This window comes from Hibiscus syriacus, unplaced genomic scaffold (assembly GCF_006381635.1).
Source record: "Hibiscus syriacus cultivar Baekdansim isolate YM2019G1 unplaced genomic scaffold, ASM638163v2 tig00116996_pilon, whole genome shotgun sequence".
Classification (NCBI taxonomy): domain Eukaryota; kingdom Viridiplantae; phylum Streptophyta; class Magnoliopsida; order Malvales; family Malvaceae; genus Hibiscus; species Hibiscus syriacus.
The window spans coordinates 2046813-2058211 of record NW_024063512.1 but is presented as its reverse complement, the minus strand read 5'-3'; the positions used below and the strand labels follow the sequence as shown (position 1 = coordinate 2058211).

The 11399-nt window shown below is 35.8% G+C and overlaps 1 protein-coding gene across 2 annotated transcripts; it reads left to right on the top strand.

Annotated features, from left to right (window-relative positions):
- Positions 1-637: 637 nt before the first annotated feature.
- On the top strand, positions 638-11201 carry LOC120193768 (two-component response regulator-like APRR2). Of its 2 annotated transcripts, XM_039196210.1 has the most exons (11): positions 638-954; positions 1198-1391; positions 2033-2112; positions 2350-2419; positions 2594-2640; positions 2934-3011; positions 3110-3673; positions 4403-4543; positions 4902-5165; positions 5313-5381; positions 10831-11201. In XM_039196210.1, exons 2-11 carry the CDS (start codon positions 1262-1264, stop codon positions 10993-10995), a joined length of 1608 nt encoding a protein of 535 aa, XP_039052141.1. In that variant the 5' UTR covers positions 638-954; positions 1198-1261; the 3' UTR covers positions 10996-11201. The 2 variants fall into 2 exon arrangements, with proteins under 2 accessions (XP_039052141.1, XP_039052140.1); XM_039196209.1 differs by lacking the exon at positions 638-954 and having other exon boundaries at positions 961-1391.
- Positions 11202-11399: the final 198 nt, after the last annotated feature.

The following is an 11399-nucleotide window of genomic DNA, read 5'->3' as shown; positions in this document are numbered from 1 at the left end:
AATTTACTCAAAAATAACCCTAAATTAATATTTTCAATCGTGAAGTATGTATTAATATTTATATATATGTATTAATATCTACCGATAACTAAAATTTACCGATTATCAAATTTTTTAATAAATTTTAATATTTTCCACCTATAACATTATAAGTATGTGAACATATTTTTATAACATTTTACCGAATTTGATAATTATTTTATAAATTTTTCAATCACACTATTTTTTTTAACAATATATTAGTCTATCTTTCCTACCAACCCAATTTTTGGGATAAAAAGTTGTAAATAAAGCTTTTATTTTTATTTTATATTATGTGGTCTACAAGAGATTAATAGCAACTGTACACAACACAAAGACCGACACCCTCCCTCTTCCTTCAAAGGACGCCGATATATGTCTACATTTTTCTCCCATTATTTTCAGCCTTGAATCTTTCTGTATGCATCCAAAATGAAAGAACTTCTAGTAGTTGAAACAACAGAGACATGAGAGGAGAAACAAAAATCTTGTTTATCACCTAAACTACATACTCATTCTCCATCAGCTTCTTTCTGGGTTTTCCCTCCCTCATCTTTTGGTTGTATTCTTCTTTCATTGCATGCAGCTTCCTTTTCAGAGACCAAGTGAAAGCGGGTCTTACTTTCTTTTTCTTCTTGCAAAAATTTTGGGCATATTTGATGTTTCTTCTTACCATGGATGAAATGTTCTTTTATCATCGTTTTTGTTTATGTGGTATCTTTCAAATGATTCCCATGTTTTTTTTTCCTTTCAATTTTTTGGTTGTTATTAGGCTATGTCCTGATGAAATTTAAGGAGATCTTAAATGGGTTATCTTATCTGCTTCTTGTCATCCAAGGCTAGTCTAGTAGTTGCCCAAAAGATAAGATATTTCTCTAATTATCGTTTCGTAGCTACTACACGAATAATTATAGATGGAAGTGTTTTGATTTGGTAAATGATCAACTACCTGATGTTACCTGCATAATAAATCCATCATGCAGTAGAATTTGATTAAGATATTTCTGTTCATGACAGCCTTTTTATGAGTCAATCTTCAGAGATGGGTTAAAACCCTTAGCATTTGCAATGGGGTCTCTTCAATATGTTTTCAGTAACTATATAGCACAATAAACTTGTTTAATTTGGCTGATTTTTATTTTTTTGTTCATGGGAAAATTCTTCTGGTGATTGCAGAGATTTCAATAAGCTGTAAATTGCAATACTTGTCGGCTGCCTGAGAAAGGATGCCAAACCAGCTATGGTTTGCACTGCAGATGATTTATCAGCATGGAAGGATTTTCCAAAGGGTCTCAAGGTCCTTCTACTCGATGAGGACAGCGATTCAGCTGCTGAGTTAAAATCAAAGCTTGAAGCAATGGACTATATTGGTTAGAATCAACCTTTTTTTTTTACCTGAATTTGAAGTCTTTAGTTTCTGTCTTTTCACTTCACATGATTATTCTTTTTTTCTCTTAGCTACGTTGGTCCCGTCTCTGTCCTCAAAGCATATCTGTACCTGCTGTAGCTCCATTGTTTTAGATTAGTAGTTTTTGGTTGGATTTGGTTGTTTTCATGAGCTCTACGAAAAGGAATCAATTTGTTGCATGAGCTTGACTCTGCTATAAATAGATTTCCCCCTCCACATGAACAATTAAAGTAACAAAATGTAATTGTTTTTGTAGCAATGGATATTTTAATACTTAATTTGATGAAAAGGAATAAATCTTTTTTCCCTTTTTATGGGGTGGGGTTTCTGAAAAAGGCTTGTGTATGGAAAATTTTCTTTTAATAGTACATCAAATTTCAGATATGTTCAGTGCAGTTATGTTCTCCCCTTTAAAGATCTCCTGTTCAGTGAAAATGAAATACAAATGTATACTCTTTACGGTTTCCTTTTGCAAACGGTATGTTAATACTCTATCTTCATGGTAATCTCATGTATTTCCTTTAATCTTGCCTTTACTTCTGTATCCTTTTCTAATTTTATTTCTCTCTGAATGTATGAGAAAAGTTATTGTGCCTTTTGCAGTTTATACCTTCTGCAACGAGAATGAAGCTCTTTCGGCAGTTTCAAGTAGACCTGAAAGTTTCCATGTAGCCATTGTAGAGGTAATGAATGGACTTTGATGATTTCTACAACGTGCATGCTTCAAGTGTAGATGATTTGTCGTAAACACATTGTTATAGACCTTCATCACGATTTCGTTGTTCTGGAACTTGTACTAGTTGCTTACTAGAAATTTACATTATATAATCATAAGCTACTTTTGCTTTGTCATACATAGTAATCCTTTGTCACTTTGGTCCTTCACATGCCACTTTATACTAACAGCATGTATGATGCAGGTTAGTAGTACAAACAATAACAATGGGTGTTTCAAGTTTCTTGAAACCGCAAAGGACTTGCCCACCATTAGTAAGTTCGGAAACTACACCTGCCTGGTTTTGCTGTAGATCTTCAAATTATATCATATGAAACACTGTTTAATCGCCCTGTACATAAATTTTTATTGGCATCTGTGATAGTAAATCACGGTTGTTGGACTTATTGTCTAGTTCCTAATGCTGTTGTAAATCATTCTCATTTCAGTGACTTCAAATATTCATTGCATCGGCACCATGATGAAGTGCATAGCGGTAAGATTTATTCTAGCATACCATATACCGAGCAGTTTTCTTGTTTTTTCTGCGGCCCATATGTGTCAAGTCAAGTTGTCAAATCAGAATATTTTAGATTCTTAATCATCTTAATCCTTTCTTCTTCTTAGTCTACTGTTCATAGAGACACATTGGATTTTTCTGATGAAATTTTTTGCTTTACAGAACTTTTAAGTTTCATTGTACAATTCATCCCGACTGAAATCATATACTGTTGCCTAGATTCTTTTCCACACACCAGAATTGCTAACGCTTTGCCAACATATTTTCAGCTTGGCGCAGTTGAGTTTCTTAGAAAACCTCTGTCTGAGGAGAAACTACGGAATATATGGCAACATGTGGTTCATAAGGTTGATCTGAATTCTGCTTGAATTACATTGGCATATACATGTAAACGGCAACTAAGGTACTTTGTTATATAAATTCTCATTTTATTATTCCTTTACAGGCATTCAATTCTGCGGGCAGAGACCTTTCTGAATCACTAAAGCCTGTTAAAGAATCCTTGGTTTCAATGCTGCATTTACTATTAGAAAATGGAGAACCTAAGAATGACTACTCAAATAAAGCCGAAGATGCATCTGTGATTCATGAAAATGACCCTGAACCATCAACAGCAAGTGATATGTACTCGGCTCCTTCAACACCACAACTAGAGCAGGGAGGAAGGTTGTTACCCGGGGGTGATTGCCAAGATCATACTAACTGCTTGATTGAAAAAGAGAGCTGCGAGCAGGATAGAGAATCCAAATCTGTTGAAACTACCAGTGACAATTCAATTGCTGAAGTAACTGCACCAGTTGGGTCACCCCGGGGACCCCGGGGACCAAGGGGGACAAATGTAAAAGTGGAGGCTGACTTAGTTGATGGTATCAAGTGCGAGAGCACCTTGTGCTCTCAAACAAAAAACGGAGTAAATAACAAAGATTCTAATGCTGTTGCTGAAAACGCCAATACTGTTTCTGGTATTCCTAGTTCTTGTCCGAACAAAGCTAATCGGAAAAAATCGAAGGTAATATAGCTCGTAATATATATGTATATATAATTCATACCTTGTCTTTTATTGGAAAAAGTTCACAAGTTCTTATGGTAACATTCCCTTACGCTTGCAGCAAATCTTGCACTTGTCCAGTAGACCTGCCACTATCTTTTGTCAGATACCAGCCTAGGAAACACATCTTACTGAGAGCATTTGCTAATCATTAATCTACCATCACATGGTCCCACAGTTCCATCATATTTCTGCTCAAAACTGAACTCTTAGGTTGATCAGTTTTTAAGATTTTAAAACTTTTTGACATTTAGAAAGCTGTTTACATGCCATCCTCGAACATTACTTCCAGTTTTTTCCTGCCATTATTTGCTTTCATTATCTAGTTCTTCAGATTACACCGAAAAGTTTTGGAGGAAGGTTATCATTAACTTGTGTTGTCTTTTTCTTTTTTCCATTGTTATAAGCCCTAGGATCAAGTCTTGGGGTAACTCTTGCCCGTAATCAAGGAAAAAGTTGAAAGTAGGTTGGATGGGTTATTGGTTAGAATCATCTATTGTGCTATACTGTTTGCAATTTTTTTGTTCATGCCTAATATACCAACTTTTTCAGCACACGTAGACATGGAAAAAGAGTTCCCACCGAACTTTTATTGATTAATTTCCTTTGAACATTTATGATCAAGTAACTTTTTATACGGTTTTATATGGGTGTACAAATTAAGTACTTTTTTTGGGTTTGAATCCTCAGGTAGATTGGACTCCAGAACTCCACAAAAAATTTGTACAGGCAGTGGACCAACTAGGTATAGATCAAGCCATCCCTTCTCGAATACTAGAGCTAATGAAAGTAAAAGGCTTGACACGGCATAATGTTGCTAGTCATCTCCAGGTTGGTATCGGTTTTGCCTTTCTGATAAATGCTCAATTTGATTCTACATTCCATTACTTTTCATTCACTATGTAGTCCACTGCTTATACCTGTTGAAAATTCAGCTCCGGTTACAGTTTTGCTTCTAAAGAATGGTTTACTTTGTCATTCTAGCTAAGCTTAGTGGATGTAGACATAAGACATTGCCATATACATGACATGTACCTTGTTTACATAAATGTACGGCCAAATTTTGCCCTTTTCTTTGCTTCTTCGGCTTGAACACCGGTGAATAAGTTTTGGCATCTTCGGGTTGAACACCGGTGAATAAGTTTTCTACTCTTGGCTGAAAATGATTCGCCCGTTGTTTGTGAAGCAGAAATATAGAATGCATAGAAGGCACATTTTGCCAAAGGGGGATGATCGAAGGTGGCCGCAGAGAGATCACATGCAAAGGAGTTGTTATCCACATAAACCAATCATGGCCTTCCCACCATATTACTCGAGTCATGTTGCCTCGATAGGTCCACCCTATCCCATGTGGGGACCACCTCCTCATCCATCTAGCATCCAGATGTGGGGCTCACATAGTTACCCCCCTTGGCAATCAGTTGAAAGTAGGCATTGGAATCCATATCTAGGGGTAAGTTCATTATTCTCTACGATTTCATATTTTTTAAATTCTTGGCCGACTTCATTAACAAGCATGTCACAGTCCATGGAAGAAGATATGAAATGCAGCTACATATTTGATGTATGATCTTTTTTCTTTTTCGTTTTTATAATTCAGGTGCATGTTGATGCATGGGGTTGCCCTGTTATGCCCCCACCTCTTAGATATTGTTATACTTTCACTCAAGTAAGTAGTTCTCAACATACATATAATGGTCATTTTTTGGGTATATATATATATATATATATATATATAAAAGAGTTTTATATTGTGTAAGTGGATCATAATACACATATATATATATATATCAAGTATATGAATGAATTTTAATATATTTTTCTGGTATTCCGGTTAATGCAAACCTGCAGAATGCATCTGTATTTCATTGTTATGGCACCGTTGATAACAGAATTGGCATGCCTCAAAATTTCGTTGAACATCAGCCGATAATCTATCTTTTTATTAATCTTTTTAGTTTCGACCAGTTCCATTGATGTGTTTAAACCTTCACGCGGGACACCAGAATCGTTAACCTGCAGTTTGTCTTTATGTAGGATTAATGAGGTATCACTATCTTGTTGAAAATTCAAAGCATTGAAAATTCAAAGCATCTAGATAGCAGTCGGTGGCTGTAGAAATTCAAATGGGCTGATGAATTTTTTTATTATTTTGTACTAGAGATAATTACAAAATTGAGTTATTGAATTTTAGGATATTTTCAAAGATTATCCTTAAGCTTCAACTATAAATACCCTAGCTCATTTAGCTTCAAAATTATCCCAAAATCATTTATTTCTCCCATTACTAGGGAATTTTATTGTGAGTAGTGAGTGTTTTGTAAACAACTGTAAATTTTCTCTTAGTAAAAGATCTGCAACAGTCCTGAGACGTAAGTAAAATTGGCTGAATTTTGTTATCAATTTTGGATATTATTTTTCCGTTTTTATTTTACATTCTCACTAATCTGGTTATAGGAAAATTACTCGTTACTCGGGCCAATTTTGTAACAAACCGAATAACGAGTAATTTCCCTATAACCAGATTAGTGAGAATGCGAAATAAAAACGGAAAAATAATACCCGAGATTGATAACGGAGTTCAACCAATTTTGCTTACGTCTTAGGACTGTTAAGATCTTTTACTAAGAGAGAAAATTTATAGGTGTTTATAAAACACTCACTACTCACAATAAAACTCTCTAGTAATGGGAGAAAGAAATGATTTTGAGATGATTTTGAAGTTAAATGAGTTAGATTATTTATAGTTGAAGCTTAGGGACTAATTTTTGAAAATACCCTAAAGTTCAATGACTCAATTTTGTAATTATCCTTATTACAAAATAATAAAAAAATTCATCAGCCCACCTTTGAATTTCTACAGCCACTGGCTGCCATCTAGATGCTTTGAATTTTCAATGCTTTGAATTTTCAATAATCTCCTACTTGAATACTGATTTTAATCTGTCGTCACATCTCGATCAATGCAACACTATTTCTGGTCTTTTATTCTAACATGCCAACTGAAGCTGAACACAACTTCAGTTTGTCCGTAATCTCCGTCTTTGTCAACATGTCTGCAGGATTTTGAGCTTCACTAATCTTTTCAAGTTTTAAAATCCCATATTCCAGAAGAGACCAGATAAAATGATATCGCAATTGTATGTGTTTCGTTTGGAATGAAAAGACAAATTCTTTGCTAGATGGATAACACTTTGACTGTCGCAATACAATACATTATTTTCTTGTTTCTTGTCTAATTCTTTTACGAAACTTTGGAGTCAAATCATCTCCTTTGCTGGCTTCCGTAACGACATATTCTGCTTCAATTGTGAAGAGAGCAACTATCTTCTGTAGTTGAAAAACCCAACTCACTGCGGTTCCTCCTAGAGTATAAATATACCCTGTAGTGCTTTTTCTGATGTCAACATTTCGGCTAAGTCAGTATCTATATAACCTGTCAGTATCGTATCTCCACCTTTGAAACAAAGTACTTTGTTTGTAGTACTCCGCAGATATCTGAGGATCCATTTGACAGCTTCTCAGTGTACATTGCTTGGATTATTCATGTACCTGCTAACAGCTCCCACTACATGAGTAATATCTGGTCTGGTACAAACCATGACATACATCAAACTTCCAATTGCTGAGGCGTACGGCACTTTCACCATGTGTGCACGTTCTTCCTTCGTCTTTGGTGACTGTTCTTTGGAGAGTCTAAAATGAACACCTAAAGGTGTACTTACTGGTTTAACATCTTGCATGTTGAACCTGAAGAGTATTTTGTTGATGTACTCAACTTGTGATAACATCAAAGTCCCCGACTTTGTGTCTCTCTTGATCCTCATCCTAAGAATCTGCTTTGCAGTGTCCAGATCTTTCATTGCAAGATGTTTCGACAATTTTTACTTCAAGTTTATAATCTCTTGCATGTCTGAGCCTGCAACGAGCATGTCATCAACGTATAACAATAAAATAATGAAGCTATTGGCGAACCTCTTGATGTAGCAACGATGATCTGCTTGATATCTGGTAAAACCACTGCTACTCATGAAGCTATCAAACTTCTTGTAACACTGTCTAGAAGTTTGTTTTTAACTATACACGCTCTTCTTCAACATGTATATCATGTTTTTCTTGTTTGCCTCTATGAAGTATTTGACTGTCTCATATAGATTTCTTCCTCCAAATCACCATGAAGAAAAGCTGTCTTTACATCTAACTGCTAAAAATGTAAATTATTTGTAGCTACAATTTTCAACACCAGTCTGATTGTAGACAATTTTACGACTGGAGAGAAAATTTCATTGTAGTCAATACATTCTTTTTGCTGAAAACCTTTGACAACCATTCTTGTTTTGTAGCGTTTGCTTCCATCATACTCTTCTTTGATCCTGTAAATTCACTTGTTATGAAGCATTTTCTTGCCTGGTAGTAATTCAACTAATTTCCATGTCTGATTTGACATAAGCGAGTCTATCTCATCTTTCATGAAGACTCTCACTTGACTGAATCTTCCACCTGCATTGCTTCCTCATGGCACTCTGGTTCACCATTGTCAGTCAGCAACAAGTAGTGCAAAGAAGGCGAATAACGCTGGTTGATTTAGGAATTCTGGGGGAGCGTCTCAGTTCTGGTGTACATGGTTCTTCTTGAACAGCTTCAGGATTGATCTGAACATCATTTCCAGAAATCTCTTCAAACTCAACAAATTCTTTTGTTTCAGTTTTAGTGTTGGAGATACTTGATTCTATGGTTGATGTCTTTGTACATAACATTCTCATTGAAAATGACATCTATGTTTATGATGATTTTTCGATTTTCCGATTTTCATAGTCTCAAAATCGGTAACCGAACTCTTCACCACCATAACCAACAAAAACACATTTGTTGGACTTGACATCAAGTTTACTTCTTTCAGCAGAGTCTATGTGTACATAAGAAATACAACAAAACACTCTTAAGTGTGAAAGATTTATTTCTTTTTTGCTCCAAAATTCATTTGGTATTCCACCATCCAAGGGAACTGAGGGCTCAAGATTGATCAGGTAAGCTGCAGTGTTGATAGCTTCAGCCGATAGCATTTTGGGCAAGCCGACATGTATCCTCATGCTTCTGGCACGTTCATTCAGAGTTCTGTTCATGCGTTCTGCTACGCCATTCTGCTGCGGTGTCATGGGAACTGTTGTCTCCATCTTGATCCTATTGTTTGCGCAGAAACCTCTTAATCTTTTATTTTTATATTCTCCTCCATTATCAGACCTCAACCGCTTGACTTTCAAATCAGTCTCATTTTTCACCACGGCCTTCCATTTTCTAAAGGTATCAAAGACTTCTGATTTCTTCTTCAGAAAATAAATACACACTTTCCTCGTAGAATCATTGATGAAGGTGACATAATATAATGAGCCTGCAAGAGATGAAACTATAGATGGTCCCCATACATTAATATGAACTAACTCTAACTTTTCAGCCTTGTGTGTGTTGCCAATCTTTGCAAAATTGACTTTCTTTTGTTTGCCAAAGATGCAATCATCGCATAGTCCGATATCTACATTCTTTAGATCCAACAGCTTTTCTTTTGACAAAAGTGTTTTCATCCATTTCTCGCTCATATAGCCAAACCTTTGGTGTCATATGTTTGATTTTCCATCATCATCTGTTGCAACAATGATATTCTCTAAGTTTGATGTTACATGGAAAGTAAGTCTTCTTATCACGAGCAATGATGAGTGCTCATTTGGTAATCTTCATTCACAGCTGAAAATGTTGTACTATATCATTCTCATCAAGCTGTCCTACAGAAATCAGATTTCTTTTGAGACCAGGAATATGTCTCACTTCTTTAAGCTTCCAGGTGGTATGGTTTGACAATTTTAGTCAGATGTCTCATTTTCCGACGATCTTCAAGGTTTCATCATCAACTAGATGAACCTTTTCAAAATCACCATGGTATAATTTTTCATGATTTCTCGGCATGGGGTGGAGTGGAAAGATGCTTCTGAATCCAAGATCCATGATTCAATCGGACTGTTGACACTTAGAATCATGGCATCACTTGTCTCATTTGTCACGTTGGCAGATTCCTGTGCGCTAGTATTTTTTTCGGTGCTCGACAATCTCTTTTAAAGTGACTATTCTTACCGCAGTTATAACAGGTAAAATCTTTCTTTCTCGTTAATTTTCCCATTCTATATTTGGATCTGTCACGATTTGAATTTCTTTCTGAAGTTCTCCCTCTGAACTCCGTATGCAAGGTTGAGGAGGTTGATGCTTCTCCCGATTCTCTCCGTCGAATTTCTTCGCTTAATACTAGATCCTAAACATCGTCGAATTTTAATTTGCTGTTTCCCGATGAGCTGTTGACTGTTGTAACAGTAACATTCCAATTGTCTGGTAGAGATGATAAGAGAATTAAAGCACGAATTTCATTATCGAATTCAATTTTCACGGAACACAACTGGGTTGTGATCGTGTTGAGTTTATTCAAGTGTTGAGCCACTGATGTCCCTTCCGTCATCTGCAAATTGAATAATCGTCTTATCAAATGAATTTTATTTGAGGGCGATAGCTTCTCATACATACTGGAGAGAGCCGCCATAAGACCCGTCGTGGTATTTTCCTTTGTTATGTTGAAAGCAACATTTCGGGACAACGTCAGTCGGATAACTCCGAGGGCTTGTCTGTTGAGAAGAGCACAGTCATTCTTCATGTCCTCTGGTTGCTTCTTGAGAGAGGTTGATATAGATTTTTCTAGTACAGAAATCCTCAATCTGCATCTTACAAAAGTCAAAGTCCGCACCATCGAACTTTTCAATTTTTACTTTCCATTCGTTTGCAGTCATCGCTCCCACTTGAATCTGGCTTCTTTGGATTGTTTCTGACAATTTTCGCGAACCGCCGTGTATTAGAACATCTCCGTCGATAAATTCGTATCGCCGACAAAATTCTTACTATTCACGAAATTTACTATTTACGTGAATAGTAATAAATAGTAATTGACCAGTTCCATTGATGTGTTTAAACCTTCACGCGGGACACCGGAATCGTTAACCTGCAATGCGTCTTTATGTAGGATTAATGAGGTACCACTATCTGATGTTGCACTTTTATTTTCACTTTGATGAATGCATTTGCAGGCGGACGAAGTAGTTGACAAGGTTGTGAAGGAAGCAATAAACAAGCCATGGTTACCTTTGCCTTTAGGTCTCAAGCCTCCTTCCACCGACAGTGTGCTAGCTGAGCTCTCTAGACAAGGCATCTCAACCGTCCCTCCATACATCAATGGGCGTAATCTATTCTGACGTGGCACTGTGTTACTGGTTCGTTCGGACCACCTTTTTTGTTGCACTGAACTTTTTCAAGCTCCCATAATTCAGTCATGGAAGTAGGAAAAAGAAAAGAAAAGAAAAATAATAATAAAACATTTGCAGATATGTCTGGTGGAGTGCAATGTGTATTATCACTACATTTAACATTTGTTGATAATCTAATTCATCTATCATCACAATGATAATGAGTATTAGCAACTTTAGTGTCAGAATAAAGGAAAAATAATGAGTATTAGTAAAAAAATATTTTAAGTATTAAATATTGTTTTTCTTTTTATTATTATTGTATTTTGTAAATAAGAGATTAGTTTTACGTTACTGTAGTGAAGGATTTTTTTATATCACAATTCAAATTTTTAAAATAAAAGGTTTAAAAA